A 20,811-nucleotide genomic window follows, 5' to 3' on the forward strand; every position below is an offset into this window, starting at 1 on the left:
TTCTCTTGATGAGCTTCAAGAAGTAGTCACCGGGAATGGTCTTCCAACAATCTTGAAGGAGTTCCCACAGATGCTTAGCATTTGTTGGCCCTTTTGCCTTCACTCTGCGGTCCAGCTCACCCCAAACCATCTCGATTGGGTTCAGGTCTGGTGACTGTGGAGGCCAGGTCATCTGGCGTAGCACCCCATCACTCTCTTTCTTGGTCAAATAGCCCTTACACAGCCTGGAGGTGTGTTTGGGGTCATTGTCCTGTTGAAAAATAAATGATGGTCCAACTAAACGCAAACCGGATGGAATAGCATGCCGCTGCAAGATGCAGTGTTACCAGCAAAGCACCCCCACACCATCACACCTCCTCCATGCTTCACGGTGGGAACCAGGCATGTAGAGTCCATCCGTTCACCTTTTCTGCGTCGCACAGAGACATGGTGGTTGGAACCAAAGATCTCAAATTTGGACTCATCAGACCAAAGCACAGATTTCCACTGGTCTAATGTCCATTCCTTGTGTTCTTTAGCCCAAACAAGTCTCTTTCTCTTCTGCTTGTTGCCTGTCCTTAGCAGTGGTTTCCTAGCAGCTATTTTACCATGAAGGCCTGCTGCACAAAGTCTCCTCTTAACAGTTGTTGTAGAGATGTGTCTGCTGCTAGACCTCTGTGTGACATTGACCTGGTCTCTAATCTGAGCTGCTGTTAACCTGTGATTTCTGATGCTGGTGACTCGGACAAACTTATCCTCAGAGGCAGAGGTGACTCTTGGTCTTCCTTTCCTGGGGCGGTCCTCATGAGAGCCAGTTTCTTTGTAGCACTTGATGGTTTTTGCCAATGCACTTTCAAAGTTTGCCCAATTTTTCTGACTGACTGACCTTCATTTCTTAAAATAATTAGTGATGAGCGAATATACTCGTTACTCGAGATTTCCCGAGCACGCTCGGGTGTCCTCCGAGTATTTTTTAGTGCTCGGAGTTTTAGTTTTTAGCGCCGCAGCTTAATGATTTACATCTGTTAGCCAGCATAAGTACATGTGGGGGTTGCCTGGTTGCTAGGGAATCCCCACATGTACTTATGCTGGCTAACAGATGCAAATCATTCAGCTGCGGCGCTAAAAACTAAAACTCCGAGCACTAAAAAATACTCGGAGGATACCCGAGAGTGCTCGGGAAATCTCGAGTAACGAGTATATTCGCTCATCACTAAAAGTAATGATGGCCATTCGTTTTTCTTTACTTAGAATTTGTATTATAGCAAGAAAAAAGCAGCTAACAGTCTATTCAGTAGGACTATCAGCTGTGTAACCACCAGACTTCTGCACAACACAACTGATGGTCCCAACCCCATTTATAAGGCAAGAAATCCCACTTATTAAACCTGACAGGGCACACATGTGAATTGAAAACCATTCCCGGTGACTACCTCTTGAAGCTCATCAAGAGAATGCCAAGAGTGTGCAAAGCAGTCATCAAAGCAAAAGGTGGCTACTTTGAAGAACCTAGAATATAAGACATAATTTCAGTTATTTCACACTTTTTTGTTAAGTGTATAATTCCACATGTGTTAATTCATAGTTTTGATGCCTTCAATGTGAATGTACAGTTTTTATAGATATGAAAATACAGAAAAATCTTTAAATGAGGTGTGTCCAAACTTTTGGTTTGTACTATATATATATATATATATATATATATATATATATATATATATATATATATATATATATATATATATATATATATATATATATATACACACACACTGCTCAAATAAATAAAGGGGTCACTAAAATCCCATGTCCTAGATATCACTGAATGAAATATTCCAGTTGTAAATCTTTATTCATTACATAGTGGAATGTGTTGGGGACCATAAAACCTAAAATGATCAACGTAAATCACAACTAGTATCCCACGGAGGTCTGGAGTTGGAATCATGCTGATCCAACTTCAGTGGAAAAGCCTCAAGACAAGGAAATGATGCTCAGTAGTGTGTGTGGCCTCCATGTGCCTGTATGACCTCCCTACAATGCCTGGGCATGCTCCTGATGAGAAACAAACCAATCACCAAAGCACGGATACACCAAGAGGTCCAAATAGGATCAAGAATATTCTTTTATTGAGCAATGACACGTGACAGAGTCTGGAGAAGCCATGGACAGAGATCTGCTGCCTGCAACATCCTTCAGCATGACCAGTTCGGCATTGGGTCAGTAATGGTGTGGCGTGGCATTTCTTTGGAGGGCCGCACAACCCTCCAGTAAGAGGTAGCCTGACTGCCATTAGGTACTGAGATGAGATCCTCAGACCCCTTGTCAGACCATATGCTGGTGCGATTGGTCCTGGCTTCCTCCTAATGCAGGACAATGCCAGACCTTATGTGGCTGGAGTGTGTCAGCAGTTCCTGCAAGATGAAGGCATTGAAGCAATGGACTGGCCTACCCGTTCCCCAGACCTGAATCCGATTGAACACATCTGGGACATCATGTTTCCCACCATCCACCAACGTCACGTTGCACCACAGACTGTCCATAAGTTGGCGGATGCTTTAGTCCAGGTCTGAGAGGAGATCCCTCAGGAGACCATCTGCCGCCTCATCAGGAGCATTAGACAAAACTATTGAATGAACAACCCAGTCTGAATCAATATATATATATATATATAATCATAAATCTGATAATATTAATACACCAGGGTGCCTACCAATAGAACGCAGAAAGTGGAAACCACTCAACCCAAGAAACAAACCAATCACCAAAGCACGGATACACCAAGAGGTCCAAATAGGATCAAGAATATTCTTTTATTGAGCAATGATACAATAATATTACAAAGATAATTTTTTTACATTAAAATACAAAAAATTACAAAAAATTACAGTATAGTATACTAAGAATGTGCAACACGGACGGCATATAACCATAAATATGTGGATACCACTATGCACAATAAATCTCCTGTATTTGTGCAAGGTAAAATACTCCCCCCTATAAGGGGTATACTGATTGCCTGAGAATGAGTGAGTAAAAATTTTTTTTTAGAAAAAAAATATATATATAAAACCATCAAATAATGTGCAATATGTGCAATATCTGCAAAAGTGCAATGAAAAAAAGAGAGGTATAGTATTCCATGGCAGAAGATAATATAATCCTGCAATGTGCCCAAATTCACAAAGTGCAAAGTGCTGAAGGCCAGAAAAAAAGATCCTAGGAAACGAAGTAATTGGTTAGTATTACCTAAGGGTACCGTGCCAGACAGGCATGCACATTCACGCCCGACGCGCGTTTCGGAATGAAATTCCTTCGTCAGGGGGTGGTGTTAAGGTATACTGCATGTGTTTTTATAGTGCGCGCAAAAAATCTTTCCGAGAGCTGGAGCGCTTCCGGGTCAGAGTTGGTATATGCGCACTGAGATTTTCAACCAGGCACATAGCCAATAATGTCAGCCTGGGCATCGTCGGCGCATGCGCGGCCAAATGAAACCGGAACCTTCAGACTCCCACACCGCGACACCGGACGTACAGGAAGGTAACCCGACGTTACCAAGGTAATCGAAATGCAGAGAGTCCGAGATCCCAGACACCGGCCCCGCATGCGCACTGACCAGGATGTTTACCATGAGCGGTGCAGGCATCACCTCAACGTATAAGGTGCAATATTAGTATATTAACTAAGGAGGAAAAAATAGGGGGGGAACTAATATCTAAAAATGCAAATAATTAGAATATATTATGCCACATAATGTACCATGAAAGAAGAAACATATAATTTCAGTATCCCTACCATATAACTGTGCAAAGAGTCAAAATGCACAAAAAAATAACCAAGATGCACATGCATCAGAGAGCTCTGAATGTGTAAATAAAAATATAACATAAAATTGAGAAAGAAATATATATTCCAACTCCCCATATATTACCAATTTACTCATAGAGAAATAAACAACTATTCATATGTGTCAGAGTGCTCCGACTATGTGATCAGATTACATTCAAAGTAAATACGGTTCAGGTATATAATGTTGAATAATCTTCTTCTCTTCATTCAAGGCATGAAGCAACTCCATCATGATTATCTGGTTATTGTCAATAGCCATCACATGATAATTCCTCCGTATAATTGGGGGTCATCCAATTATCAAGATTCGGCCCACCGCTGTATTAGACGAAAATCCACAGATGGAATATGAGGTAAGTATTAAAAAACCTAAATAGTATAAGACAATTAAAAACAACACAGTTAAAATCACCTAAAAACCAAAAGATCAAAATGTTATAAAACAATAAAAAGGGCTACAAGAAGGGGGCAAAGCTAATATTTTCATTAAGGCCATAGGGGGAAATGGTTTCCAACAACCAGATCCATTTCGTTTCCATCTGGGCTAAGGGTATACTTATTTTTCCTTCCCTTTCCCTGGTTTCAAGCATGTCTATACCGATCACTTTCAACAATGTAGAATCACAATCATGATGACTTTTAAAATGTTTGGGGATCGTTTTTAACAAGGACACATCTTCCACCTCCTTTGCCGCTTGTATTCCTAAGACATGCTCCCGTATCCGTATTTTTAATTTGCGTGTCGTGAGTCCCACGTATATAAGTGAGCATGGGCACGTGGCGTAATAAATTACCATACTCGAATTACAGCTTATTGCATGTTTGATTCTATATGTAGCCGTTTTTTTGGAATTTGAAAAAGATTGTGCTCTTAAAATGTTCGGACACGCCACGCATTTCCCACAGGGTTTACATCCTTTTGGAGGCTTGAATTTAGACAGGAAGGAAGATGCCGTATATGTATAGTGGCTTTTTACCAGGTGGTCTCTAAGATTTTTGGATCTTCTATACGTAATATTCGGTTTCTCCCCTATATACTTTGATAATATCGGATCCGCCTGTAAGATTGACCAAGATTTGGCCATATAGAATCTCATAAGATCAGACTGGCCGTGATATGTTGTAATAAACCGTACAATCTGCTCCGAGTCCGAAGGTTTAACAGAGTACAAGGCCTGATGCCTTGTCACATGTTTAGCTCTGTTATATGCTCTCTTAATTGACCGTTTGCTATAACCACGGTCTGCAAATCTTTTACAAAGATCCTTAGCCTGTTCCTCAAAGTCAGAGTCTTCAGAGCATATCCTTCGTAGTCTTAAAAATTGACCTGTTGGAATAGCATGTATTACGGCCGGAGGGTGCGCTGATGTCGCATGTAGGACGGAATTTACCGCCGTCTCCTTACGGTATAAATTTGTTTGAAGGCAATTATCTCTCCCTCTTCGAACATGGACATCAAGAAATTCAATCTGATCCTTATCATATTTGAATGTTAGCCGTATATTGTTGGTATTCGTATTTAATGTTGACATGAATTCCAGAAGCATGTCAGTGGATCCCTGCCATATAAAAAATATGTCATCAGTGTAGCGCATCCACATAGGGATGCGCTCAATTGATGACAGACGGCCAGATAAGAAGAGGTCCCTCTCCCACAGCCCCAAGAATAAATTTGCATAATTTGGCGCAAACGACGCACCCATTGCAGTACCTTGGAGCTGCAGGTAGAGGGACCCCTTAAAAAAGAAAAAGTTGTGGGACAGCGAAAATTGTAATAATCGTACCAAAAAAACACTCATAGAAGGAGTCATAGAGGAACCATCCACAAAGTATTTAGCAGCCTGGATACCATCATTATGTCGTATATTGGTATACAGAGACTCCACGTCACATGTTACCAAAATTGCGTCCTCATCAATGTGTAGCCCATCCACTTTTTTCAGGAACTCGTTGGTATCTTTAATATATGAGGGGAGTATTTCGACCAGAGGCTGTAGTTTAATATTTATGAATTTGTTCACATTCTCCAAATAATTACCGCGCCCCGAGATAATTGGTCTTCCCGGGGGGTTCACGCTATTCTTGTGTATTTTTGGCAGTAAATACAACGTTGGTATTGTTGGTTCTGGTATCTGAAGAGCTGTGAACAAATCCCAATCTATTGTCTCCATTTCCATGGCGTCCTGTAAAATAGTTAGCAGTTCTGACCTGAATTTTTTAAGAGGGTTAAAGGTCAATTTTTGATAGCATACCCCAGGGCCGGACTGGGACCAAAAAGCAGCCCTGGCACAAATAAAAATTCACCAGCCCACATACGAGTGTCGTAGAATCAAATCGTAAAGCACTGACAGGTTGTGCTGACTTTTTTGCTTTATTTGTTACACCAATCAAATGTGTTATACCACTTTATATATGTAACCTGCAGTGGTCATAGGGGGAATAGAGATCAGATCAACACAGATGGGCTGCAGACTATCATCACACTGCAGAATATGCTAAAAAATACAGCACTGATCACACTCAAGTAACACACACTACAGATACCACACACACACTACAGATACCACACACACACACACTACAGATACCACACACACACACTACAGATACCACACACACTAGATACCACACACACACTACAGATACCCCACACACACACACTACAGATACCCCCCACACACTACAGATACCCCACACACACACACTACAGATACCCCCCCACACACTACAGATACCCCACACACACACACACACACACACACACACACTACAGATACCCCACACACACACACACTACAGATACCACACACACACTACAGATACCACACACACTAGATACCACACACACACTACAGATACCCCACACACACACACTACAGATACCCCCCCCACACACTACAGATACCCCACACACACACACTACAGATACCCCCCACACACACTACAGATACCCCACACACACACACACACACACACACACACACACACACTACAGATACCCCCCACACACACACTAGATACCCCCCACACACACACACACACACACACTACAGATACCCCACACACACACACTACAGATACCCCACACACACACACACTACAGATACCACACACACACACTACAGATACCACACACACTAGATACCACACACACACTACAGATACCCCACACACACACACTACAGATACCCCACACACACACACACTACAGATACCACACACACACTACAGATACCACACACACTAGATACCACACACACACTACAGATACCCCACACACACTACAGATACCCCACACACACACACACTACAGATACCCCCCCACACACTACAGATACCCCCCCACACACTAGATACCCCCCCACACACTACAGATACCCCACACACACACACTACAGATACCCCACACACACACACACACACACACACACTACAGATACCCCACAGATACCACACACACTAGATACCACACACACACTACAGATACCCCACACACACACACTACAGATACCCCCCCCACACACTACAGATACCCCACACACACACACTACAGATACCCCTCACACACACTACAGATACCCCACACACACACACACACACACACTACAGATACCCCACACACACACACTACAGATACCCCCCACACACACACACACTACAGATACACCCCACACACACACCACAGATACCCCCCACACACACACACACTACAGATACCCCACACACACACACACTACAGATACCACACACACACACTACAGATACCACACACACTAGATACCACACACACACTACAGATACCCCACACACACACACTACAGATACCCCACACACACACACACTACAGATACCACACACACACACTACAGATACCACACACACTAGATACCACACACACACTACAGATACCCCACACACACACACACTACAGATACCCCCCCACACACTACAGATACCCCCCCACACACTAGATACCCCACACACACACACTACAGATACCCCACACACACACACACACTACAGATACCCCACACACACACACACACTACAGATACCACACACACACACTACAGATACCACACACACTAGATACCACACACACACTACAGATACCCCACACACACACACTACAGATACCCCCCCCACACACTACAGATACCCCACACACACACACTACAGATACCCCCCACACACACTACAGATACCCCACACACACACACACACACACACACTACAGATACCCCACACACACACACTACAGATACCCCACACACACACACACACTACAGATACACCCCACACACACACCACAGATACCCCCCACACACACACACACTACAGATACCCCACACACACACACACACTACAGATACCCCACACACACACTACAGATACCACACACTCCTCTGTGCTGCAGGAGAGGCCACTATACATGTGCAGCTCCTTCTGCTCACAGCATTCACTTTCCCAGCACCTCCCCCGCTCTCTCCTTCTCTGTCGGGGCTGTGGACGAGAGCAGGAGATGTGACCATGAGGAACTGAGCTGCTTCTCTATCTGTCCCTCGGAGCACACACAGGTAGATATGGCTGACCTTGCAGCTTGATTGCAGGCTCTCTCCCTCAGAGGCGCCCAGTGCAGGGGGACAGGAGCACTGGCCAATCAGCTCTTCTATCAATCTGATGCTCATTGGCCAGTGTTCTTCTCCAGCATGGCACGCCCCTTTTTTGAATGGCTGAACCCGGCGCAGCAAAGAAAAAAAAAAAATCAATGTATAGAAAAATATTTGCACCCCCACCCAACCAGTGGCACCGCCACCGTGAGCAGGCTTCTACCCGTCCTCTGTCCCCGTCTACACAGAAACTTACTGCTGCAGTCTCCCTATGTTCTGTCACTGCTATCAGGGACATCTTCAATGTAAATACTTTCATGCCCTGTCGCCGCACTAGACAGGAAGAAGTGGGCGGTCTGATGGCCTGATCACAAGCTGTAGTGGGAGGCATGGCCGAAGCAGCACAGCGTGGTCCCCCATCCTGTTCTATGTTACCTCACTGCAGCAGTAGTGATCAGGTCTCAGGACATCAGCCGCCCACTTCCTCCTTTCTAGTGCAGCGCGATCAAGTGCGCAAGGCAAGCAAATGCCGGCTGGCGTGCTGGCTGCTGAAGTGAACTCCCACTGACAATGCTGAAGGGGCGATATCTCTTGCGGCCCATTACAAGGACCGGCCCTTCTGGCATTTGCCAGAAATGCCCTGTGGCCAGTCAGGCCCTGGCATACCCTATCCCTCAATTGTCTGAAAGCTTCAGTCTCGTATAGTGACTTCGGCCAGATCACCACATTCCCACCCTTGTCAGCCGGCTTAATTATCACATCATCCAGTTCTTGTAATCTTTTGAGTCCAAGTTTCTCTTCTTTGTTTAAATTGTCAATTTCTGGATAACGGGGAATATTCTCAAAGTCTTTACTCACTGTTTTAACAAACACATCTACAGTGGGACAGGCTGACAAAGGTGGGAATCTGCGAGATCGTGGCCTAATACATTCAGGGACCTTACCTCCCTGAGGTTCATCCTGTTCCTGTGCCAATTCAGTCAGGGCTGCTAGTGCCTCCTGCTCCGCCTCTGTGGGAAACATTTGAAATAAATTTTCATTGTGAAAGAAACGTTTGAAAATAAGCTTTCTAGCGAAAAGGTTTAAATCCTTAATCGCCGTGAACCTGTCAAATTGTGCAGATGGACAGAACCATCAGTCCCCTGCACAAAATATTAATTTCAACATCCGAAAATATGTGAGAACTCAGATTAATTACCTTTAGAGCATTTTTATTCCTATAGTCTTCAGTTGAATAATTATAGGTGCGTTTTGTTGGTGCATAGCGTAGTTCTCTCTTGCGTTTCGGAGTTGAATTCATTGAAGCAATAGATAAGGCGGAGGAGGAGGCACCAGATACATCGCATACAGGCTGATTTGATGAGATAGATGGATTCCGATCATTGGTGTTCACATTCTGTTGATTTTTTCGCCACCTATAGATTTTCCCGCTGGAAAAATCCTTCTGATCTCTCATGAGTTTATTCGTTTGTTTAATCCTAATATCCTTAACCCATTGATCAATGAATTTCTCTAATTGAGAATCTATTGATTGAAATTTTTCCATAGGGAGGTTTGACTTAGCTTTGGTAACTGCCTCCTCCAATAGGAGATCAATTTTAGACACAACTCCCACATTATATTTAATTAACAACTCCATTAGTCTTTTTGAGGTCTCGTTACATATCCCTTCCCAGCTTTTTATAAAGTCTTCATCATCCATCACAAATGACGGGGTAACGTGAATTCTTAGACCTCTTGGTATGAGTTGTTTTTGCACATAGTTTTCTAGGAAAGCTCTGTTCCACCAGGATCGAGTTCTTTTGTAGGTAAGATTTTTTATAGTATTGAAAAGCCCAGCTCTGAAGACTCTGACTTTGAGGAACAGGCTAAGGATCTTTGTAAAAGATTTGCAGACCGTGGTTATAGCAAACGGTCAATTAAGAGAGCATATAACAGAGCTAAACATGTGACAAGGCATCAGGCCTTGTACTCTGTTAAACCTTCAGACTCGGAGCAGATTGTACGGTTTATTACAACATATCACGGCCAGTCTGATCTTATGAGATTCTATATGGCCAAATCTTGGTCAATCTTACAGGCGGATCCGATATTATCAAAGTATATAGGGGAGAAACCGAATATTACGTATAGAAGATCCAAAAATCTTAGAGACCACCTGGTAAAAAGCCACTATACATATACGGCATCTTCCTTCCTGTCTAAATTCAAGCCTCCAAAAGGATGTAAACCCTGTGGGAAATGCGTGGCGTGTCCGAACATTTTAAGAGCACAATCTTTTTCAAATTCCAAAAAAACGGCTACATATAGAATCAAACATGCAATAAGCTGTAATTCGAGTGTGGTAATTTATTACGCCACGTGCCCATGCTCACTTATATACGTGGGACTCACGACACGCAAATTAAAAATACGGATACGGGAGCATGTCTTAGGAATACAAGCGGCAAAGGAGGTGGAAGATGTGTCCTTGTTAAAAACGATCCCCAAACATTTTAAAAGTCATCATGATTGTGATTCTACATTGTTGAAAGTGATCGGTATAGACATGCTTGAAACCAGGGAAAGGGAAGGAAAAATAAGTATACCCTTAGCCCAGATGGAAACGAAATGGATCTGGTTGTTGGAAACCATTTCCCCCTATGGCCTTAATGAAAATATTAGCTTTGCCCCCTTCTTGTAGCCCTTTTTATTGTTTTATAACATTTTGATCTTTTGGTTTTTAGGTGATTTTAACTGTGTTGTTTTTAATTGTCTTATACTATTTAGGTTTTTTAATACTTACCTCATATTCCATCTGTGGATTTTCGTCTAATACAGCGGTGGGCCGAATCTTGATAATTGGATGACCCCCAATTATACGGAGGAATTATCATGTGATGGCTATTGACAATAACCAGATAATCATGATGGAGTTGCTTCATGCCTTGAATGAAGAGAAGAAGATTATTCAACATTATATACCTGAACCGTATTTACTTTGAATGTAATCTGATCACATAGTCGGAGCACTCTGACACATATGAATAGTTGTTTATTTCTCTATGAGTAAATTGGTAATATATGGGGAGTTGGAATATATATTTCTTTCTCAATTTTATGTTATATTTTTATTTACACATTCAGAGCTCCCTGATGCATGTGCATCTTGGGTATTTTTTTGTGCATTTTGACTCTTTGCACAGTTATATGGTAGGGATACTGAAATTATATGTTTCTTCTTTCATGGTGCATTATGTGGCATAATATATTCTAATTATTTGCATTTTTAGATATTAGTTCCCCGACCTTTTTTCCTCCTTAGTTAATATACTAATACTAGATTGTGGCCCGATTCTAACGCATCGGGTATTCTAGAATATGCATGTCCCCGTAAGTATATGGACAATGATGATTCCAGAATTCGCGGCAGACTGTGCCCGTCGCTGATTGGTCGAGGCAACCTTTATGACATCATCATCGCCATGGCAACCATTATGACATCTACGTCGATACTGTGCCCTTCGCTGATTGGTCGAGGCCTGGCGGCCTCGACCAATCAGAGACGCGGGATTTCCATTATGACATCATCGTCATACACTTTATGCAGTTAATAGCCTCTGTGTCTGTACTGTTACATACTTAGGCAGTTAACTGGTTCATGCAGCTTTACATGAACACCCGAGCCTTACACTATGGCTGGTCCAAATAACTAAAGCAATTGTTACCATCCACCTCTTGTGTCTCCCCTTTTCCTCATAGGTTGTAAGCTTGCGAGCAGCAGGGCCCTCATTCCTCCTGGTATCTGTTTTGAACTGTGATTTCTGTTATGCTGTAATGTCTGTTGTCTGTATAAGTCCCCTCTATAAGTTGTAAAGCGCTGCGGAATATGTTGGCGCTATATAAATAAAATTATTATTATTATTATTATTATCGTCGCCATGCTGTGCCCGTCTCTGATTGGTCGAGGCCTGGCGGCCTCGACCAATCAGAGACGCGGGATTTCCAGGACAGACAGACAGACAGACAGACAGACGGAAAAACCCTTAGACAATTATATATATAGATTGCACCTTATACGTTGAGGTGATGCCTGCACCGCTCATGGTGGACATCCTGGTCATTGCGCATGTGGGGCCGGTGTCTGGGATCTCGGACTCTCTCTGCATTTCGATTACCTTGGTAATGTCGGGTTACCTTCCTGTACGTCCGGTGTCGCGGTGTGGGAGTCTGAAGGTTCCGGTTTCATTTGGCCGCGCATGCGCCGACGATGCCCAGGCTGACATTATTGGCTATGTGCCTGGATGAAAATCTCAGTGCGCATATACCAACTCTGACCCGGAAAGATTTTTTGCGCGCACTATAAAAACACATGCAGTATACCTTAACACCACCCCCTGACGAAGGAATTTCATTCCGAAACGCGCGTCGGGCGTGAATGTGCATGCCTGTCTGGCACGGTACCCTTAAGTAATACTAACCAATTACTTCGTTTCCTGGGAACTTTTTTTCTGGCCTTCAGCACTTTGCACTTTGTGAATTTGGACACATTGCAGGATTATATTATCTTCTGCCATGGAATACTATACCTCTCTTTTTTTCATCGCACTTTTGCAGATATTGCACATTATTTGATGGTTTTATATGTATATTTTTTCAAAAAAAATTTTTTTTACTCACTCATTCTCAGGCAATCAGTATACCCCTTATAGGGGGGAGTATTTTACCTTGCACAAATACAGGAGATTTATTGTGCATAGTGGTATCCACATATTTATGGTTATATGCCGTCCGTGCTGCACATTCTTTGTATACTATACTGTAATTTTTTGTAATTTTTTGTATTTTAATGTAAAAAAATTATCTTTGTAATATTATTGTATCATTGCTCAATAAAAGAATATTCTTGATCCTATTTGGACCTCTTGGTGTATCCGTGCTTTGGTGATTGGTTTGTTTCTTGGGTTGAGTGGTTTCCACTTTCTGCGTTCTATTGGTAGGCACCCTGGTGTATTAATATTATCAGATTTATGATTATATATATATATATATATATTGATTCAGACTGGGTTGTTCATTCAATAGTTTTGTCTAATGCTCCTGATGAGGCGGCAGATGGTCTCCTGAGGGATCTCCTCTCAGACCTGGACTAAAGCATCCGCCAACTTATGGACAGTCTGTGGTGCAACGTGACGTTGGTGGATGGTGGGAAACATGATGTCCCAGATGTGTTCAATCGGATTCAGGTCTGGGGAACGGGTAGGCCAGTCTATTGCTTCAATGCCTTCATCTTGCAGGAACTGCTGACACACTCCAGCCACATAAGGTCTGGCATTGTCCTGCATTAGGAGGAAGCCAGGACCAATCGCACCAGCATATGGTCTGACAAGGGGTCTGAGGATCTCATCTCAGTACCTAATGGCAGTCAGGCTACCTCTTACTGGAGGGTTGTGCGGCCCTCCAAAGAAATGCCACGCCACACCATTACTGACCCAATGCCGAACTGGTCATGCTGAAGGATGTTGCAGGCAGCAGATCTCTGTCCATGGCTTCTCCAGACTCTGTCACGTGTCACATGTGCTCAGTGTGAACCTGCTTTCATCTGTGAAGAGCACAGGGCGCCAGTGGCAAATTTGCCAATCCTGGTGTTCTGTGGCAAATGCCTAGCATCCTGCATGGTGTTGGGCTGTGAGTACAACCCCCCATCTGTGGACGTCGGGCACTCAGACCATCCTCATGGAGTCGGTTTCTAACCGTTTGTGCAGAAACATGCACATTTGTGGCCTGCTGGAGGTCATTTTGCAGCAGGGCTCTGGCAGTGCTCCTCCTGTTCCTCCTTGCACAAAGGCTGAGGTAGCGGTCTGTTGTGAACTCTGTTTCCGGGCTCCCTCCTGTGGTCGTGAGTGGTACTGTGTGAGTTCTCTCTTTGGGCTCCCCCTGGTGGCTCTTTTTGTTATTTTGCAGGTTTCTGGCAGGATCAGCTGTTTCGTCATCTGCTAGTTAGGTTTCCTATTTAATCCACCTGGTCCTTCATTCCTTGCCTGTTGTCGTTGTATTCAGTGCTATTCTGATTGCTCCTGTCTACATCCGTTATCAGTCTCTCCAAGAGAAGCTAAGTTTGGTTTGCTTATTTTTGCTCATCTGTGTTCAAGATGTTTCCTAGTATATGATGAGTTTTGTCCAGCTTGCTAATATGTGATTTCCCTGCTTGCTGGTGCTCTGGGGTGCTGAGTTGCTCCCCCCACATCGTTAGTTGGTGTGGGGGTTCTCGCATTCTCTGCGTGGATATTTTTGCATAGGGTTTTATACTGACCGCACAGATCCCTTGCTATTTTCTGCTATCTAGCATTAGCGGGCCTCATTTGCTTAACCTGTTTCATCTCTGTGTTTGTCTTTTCCTCTTAACTCACCGTTATTATTTGTGGGGGGCTTCTATATCTCTGGGGTTATTTCTCTGAGGCAAGTGAGGTTTTTACTTTCTCTTTAGGGGTAGTCAGTTTCTCAGGCCGTGAAGAGACGTCTAGGATTTCAGGAAACGTTCCACGGCTGCCTATAGTGTGTGCGGTTAGGATCAGGTTTGCGGTTAGTCCAGTTACCACATCCCCAGAGCTCGTCCTATTATCTTCTACTTAGCTGGTTAGATTTGTGATCCTAAGCCACTAGGATCATAACAGCGGTCCTGCAGCTAGGTTGTTGCCCTCCTACGGCCCCCTCCATGTCTCCTGGTGTACTGGCCTGTCTCCTGGTAGCGCCTCCAGCCTCTGGACACTACGCTGACAGACACAGCAAACCTTCTTGCCACAGCTCGCATTGATGTGCCATCATGGATGAGCTGCACTACCTGAGCCACTTGTGTGGGTTGTAGAGTCCGTCTCATGCTACCACGAGTGTGAAAGCACAACCAACATTCAAAAGTGACCAAAACATCAGCCAGAAAGCATTGGTACTGAGATGTGGTCTGTGGTCCCCACCTGCAGAACCACTCCTTTATTGAGGGTGTCTTGATAATTGCCAATAATTTCCATCTGTTGTCTATTCCATTTGCACAACAGCATGTGAAATTGATTGTCAATCAGTGTTGCTTCCTAAGTGGACAGTTTAATTTCACAGAAGTTTGATTTACTTTGAGTTATATTCTGTTGTTTAAGTGTTCCCGTTATTTTTTTGAGCAGTATATATACATTCCTGCTACTATGTGTGGGCATATACCGTTTATACTGTAGAGTCACAATTGGTTATGTGGAATAATATGGAAGATGTGTTGCCCTTTATCAGAAAAAAAACCCCAAAGCCTCAATTGTTACAAAGTTTCATTAACAAATAAATCAGTGCCAGAATGTTAGACGTACCGACGCATACTGTGAAATAAATGCCCGACGTGGGCAGCGGAAGCAGTCTTACGACGCTTCCGCTGCCCCATTGTAAGGTCCGGGGAGGAGGGGGCGGAGTTTCGGCCGCGCATGCGTGGTCGAAAATGGCGGACTCGATGCACAAAAAAAGTTACATGTAACGTTTTTTTGTGCCGACAGTCCGCCAAAACACGATGCAACCGTCGCACGACGGTTGCGACGTGTGGCTATACGTCGCAATGCATCGCTAGTGTTAGTCTATGGGGAAAAAACGCATCCTGCAGACAACTTTGCAGGATGCGTTTTTTCTCCTAAACGGCGCATTGCGACGTACAGCCAAAAACGCTAGTGTGAAAGTAGCCTAAAATTTACATGGTTTTAAAAATGTGCTCTCACTCAACAGATTTAATTTAGACATTTCTATGACTATCCTATTTATCTGAATGAGGCCTGCATTAATCCACGCCCATAGTACAGAAACAACCACTTTCAGATGCATGGAAAAAATTTCTGCAAGGTGTGTGAACAGATCTCAGAGGTTGAGGCAGGTAATTTAACCCCTTAAGGACCAGGGGTATTTCCGTTTTTGCGTTTCCATTCTTTGCTCCCCCTCTTCCCAGAGCCATAGCTTTTTAATTTTTCCGTCAATATGGCCATTTCAGGGCTTGTTTTTTGCAGGACAAGTTGTACTTTTGAATGGTACCATTGATTTTACCATATTATGTAAATGGGAAAAAATTAAAAAATGCGGTGAAATTGCAAAAAAAGCGCAATTCCACAATTGTTTTTTGGATTTTTTTTTAACCATTTTCACTAAATGCTAAAACTGACCTAAAATTATGATTCTCCAGGTCATTATGAGTTCATAGACACCAAACATGTCTAGGTTCTTTTTTATTTAAGTGGTAATAAAAATTCCCCCCCAAAAAAAGTTGCAATTTCCCGAGAGCCATAGCATCTCCATTTTTTGGGATCTGGGGCCGGGTGAGGGCTTATTTTTTGCAGCCCTGCTCTATGTAGCATAAATGCTCACTTGCTATGAGTGCCGACCGCTGGGCGGCGCTCATAGTAATCCAGCTATGACAACCACAGGGCTCTCCTGCTGACCCCGGGCTGTCATGCCAACCCATCGGCGACCCGTGGTCATGTGACACAGGTGCCGATGGGAGGAGGTAATGACACGCTTCCTGCGTGTGCATGTTAAATGCCACTATCAGAGTTTGACAGCGGCATTTAACATGTTAACAGCCATGGGTAGATCGCTATTCCACCCGCGGCTGTTAGAGGCACATGTCAGCTGATCAGTTCAGCTGTCATGCGCCAGAAAAGGTGCGGGCTCATCGCCAGAGCCCGCAACAAACACGGGGAGGCATTCAATGACGGACACTGCCCATCATTGGACGTTAATGGGTTAAAAATGATGTGCTACAAAATATGCCTATGCTAAAAATGATGTAAGGGGGACGTGAATAGTTGTGCACTTGGGCCCTTCTTGTTTGCACATCCTTATATTTGGTCAATGTTTCTTCAGTATTTGTAAGTTAAAACCTAAACATTATTTCTAATCATTGTAATAAATATAATATGTTGATCAATAATGAAACAGTGACTACTCACAACAAGATGCATCAATGTTGGAAACCTCTTTTTTTCTTCTCTTCAGAATTGGCTCAAGAGTGAACGACCTGCACATATCTGTGAGGCACCAGAGAACAAGGATATCAGTCCAGTGTCTTTGCTTGAAGCTTAAAAACAAATTCAATTTTGATTGACTTTTTTTGTTGTTTTGTTTCGTATTTGGTAAAATGGAAAATATGAAAACGAGATGTTAACATTTTAGTTGTTTTGTTGAAAGCGGAACCTATTGAACCAAGTGACACTCATCATATTGTATCGCCTAGAAGATAGGCAGCTGCTGGTGAAAAAGACTTGCATTGTAAAGTTACCTACCGTAAGTACGGATGCCCGGGGTGTAACTACAACAGCTGCAGGGGTTGCAACTTTTAGGGCCCTGGAGCCTAGGGAGCCCTAAAAGTCCCTTTGGCCTATAGAAAAAGACTATTGCTGTTAAAGATTTAAAATATTTGGGGGCCCCATTGAAGCTTTTGCATCAGAGCCCATGAGTTTCAAGTTACGCCACTGCGGACGTTCCAACATCTGGTGCGACAAGTCACATTCTGGAACCCGGATCTTAGAAAGTAGCTAAAAAGGTACAAAGCCCAATGTTAGGCTGGAGTCACACTTGGCGTAAGACAATACGCCACGTATTATACGTCCGTACTACAGCCGTAATACGGAGAAATGTTCCCAAAATATTGATCCGTAGTCAGGGTGTGTCAGCGTATTTTGCGCATGGCATCCTCCGTATGTAATCCGTATGGCATCCGTACTGCGAGATTTTCGCGCAGGCTTGCAAAACCGACATCTAATGGATTTATGTGCTCAAATGTTCGGGAAAACATATATACAGTATATATATATGTCATTGAGACACATATATATATATTCTGTATTTAGATTTCATTCAGCACGATAGCTGTGAAAAGTCGGTAATTCAATTGCCGGCTTTTCATTTCTCCTGCACAAACCCGACAGGATATGAGACATGGTTTACATACAGTAAACCATCTCATATCCCCATTTTTTTTTGCATATTCCATACTACTAATGTTAGTAGTGTGTATGTGCAAAATTTCAGCGCTGTAGCTGCTAAAATAAAGGGTTAAATGGCGGAAAAAATTGGCGTGGGCTCCCGCGCAATTTTCTCCGCCAGAATGGTAAAGCCAGTGACTGAGGGCAGATATTAATAGCCAGGAGAGGGTCCATGGTTATTGGCCCCCCCGTGGCTACAAACATCTGCCCCCAGCCACCCCAGAAAAGGCACATCTGGAAGATGCGCCTATTCTGGCACATTCTGTAATATTATTAACCCCTTCAGATGGATTACTTCGTTGGACGTGATCTGACATCTGAAGGTATGTATCTTGTGCGTTTATTATTTTGCCAAGCGAGGGCCTGGAAATGGATTGAGAGAACAATAAATTATTACAACAACCGCTGTTTATTTCATTAAAATACTTTTAAATCATGTGTGTGTGTGTTTTTTAACCCTTTCAAACAATTGGATTAATAATGGATAGGTGTCATAATTGACGTCTCTCCATTATTAATCTGGCTTAATGTCACCTTACAATAGCAAGGTGGCATTAACCCTTCATTACCCCATATTCCACCGCTACAGGGAGTGGGAAGAGAGTGGCCAAGTGCCAGAATAGGCGCATCTTCCAGATGTGCCTTTTCTGGGGTGGCTGGGGGCAGATGTTTTTAGCCACGGGGGGGCCAATAACCATGGACCCTCTCCTGGCTATTAATATCTGCTCTCAGTCACTGGCTTTACCATTCCGGCGGATAAAATTGCGCGGGAGCCCACGCCAATTTTTTCCGCTATTTAACCCTTTATTTTAGCAGCTACAGCACCCAAATTTTGCACATACACACTACTAACATTAGTAGTGTGGAATATGCAAAAAAAAGGGGATATGAGATGGTTTACTATATGTAAACCATGTCTCATATCCTGTCGGGTTTGTGCAGGAGAAATGAAAAGCCGGCAATTGAATTACCGACTTTTCACTAACACCGCTGCGTATTTCTCGCAAGTCACACTGCTGGTCCGTGTGGAATCCGTATTTTTCTCGCCCCCATAGACTTTCATTGGCGATTTTTTTGCGCAATACGCTGACAAACGCAGCATGCTGCGATTTTGTACGGCCGTAGAAAGCCGTATAATACTGAACCGTAATATACGGCTAATAGGAGCAGCCCCATTGAGAATAATTGTGCCGTATGTTATGCGAGTTTTACGGACGTAGTTTCTGCGCTCTTACGTCCGTAAAACACGCATGTGTGACCCCGGCCTTAGACAGTACGCAATGTGCCATACAAACACTCCCATGGACAAGTTCTTGTGTATATAAATCTAAGACACGGTCTATGTCGGCTGGGGTATGTGGAGTACTGATACAGTATATTGAGATAATAAACATATTAGAGCAGACCAATTCCAAAACAAATGCACTGGTACAGCAGCTCTAATAACATTGCACCTATTAAAGAGGACCTGTCATCTCTTCAAAATGGGACAGTTCTGGAGCATCTTTTCTTAGAACTCTATATTGTGCTGTTCCTGTTACTTCCCCTGGAAACTTAGAAATAAACAAGAAGTGTGTTATCAGCTGGCAGCACTTTATGATACAATGTCAGGGCTCCTGCAGATGGCTGTAGATTCTCTCATCCAAGAGAATCAGGCCAATTATGCAAATAACACTCTGATCTGATTCTCATAGATGAGAAGATGGAAAACAAAATTTCTCCATCTTCTCCATTGTGTCGGTCCGATGTCATCAGTGTGCAGTCCGATGTATTCCCAAGCTCTCAGTGACTTGCATGACCGAGTGTGATCCGAATATCAGATGCAAATTGTGCTTGCTGAGATTTATTCCTCAGATAGACTCTGACAGAGGGAAAAAAATCAGACAGGTGCATGGCCCTATAGACTAACATTGGTCCGACTGTGATCCGGTGTGTTGTTGGATTGCACTCAGACTAATAACTACCCTCTGCAGCTACCCTCAAACCATATAAGAAACGTGAATAAAACTTTATAAATACACTGGCGCTACAACTTTAAAACACACAAGTGCTGCTGGTAAATCAGACAGTCGTGCCTCTTCTGCCAAAAAAATAGGTAAACTAGATTAATAATAAGAAATACCGCTCTACAAGTGCCTTGAGAGAAATTTCCAATACTACCGTACCGGTCATATAAACCACCTGGTGCACACCCCCAATATGCGTGCCAACCAGGTTGCCCTATAAATAATGGTAAATAAGCAGCCCCTCCTTATTGTAAGAATCAGGCTGCACTCAGACGTCGTCCAAGTGCAGTCCTGTAACTACTACTGCTGTGACTAGTGTGACAAAGACGGAGACGTAAAGGAACAAAGGGGTGGACCCACTGGACCGTGACAACGATCCTCCCACGG

The 20,811-nt window shown here is 43.4% G+C and overlaps 1 protein-coding gene across 2 annotated transcripts in view; it reads left to right on the forward strand.

Moving 5' to 3' along the window:
- The window catches only part of IL13RA1 (interleukin 13 receptor subunit alpha 1), a 246,363-nt gene extending 225,798 nt beyond the window's left edge, over positions 1-20,565 (forward strand). Inside the window, exons 11-12 of one of the 2 annotated variants that reach the window (XM_077285355.1) lie at positions 17,430-17,995; positions 19,689-20,565. In XM_077285355.1, the coding sequence (XP_077141470.1) occupies positions 17,430-17,516 (87 nt within the window). In that variant the 3' untranslated portion in view covers positions 17,517-17,995; positions 19,689-20,565. Of the gene's footprint in view, positions 1-16,169; positions 16,315-17,429; positions 17,996-19,688 lie in introns of those variants that run through there. The other variant, XM_077285356.1, reaches the window with a different exon arrangement.
- Positions 20,566-20,811: the final 246 nt, after the last annotated feature.

This window comes from Ranitomeya variabilis, chromosome 2, assembly GCF_051348905.1.
Source record: "Ranitomeya variabilis isolate aRanVar5 chromosome 2, aRanVar5.hap1, whole genome shotgun sequence".
Lineage (NCBI taxonomy): Eukaryota > Metazoa > Chordata > Amphibia > Anura > Dendrobatidae > Ranitomeya > Ranitomeya variabilis.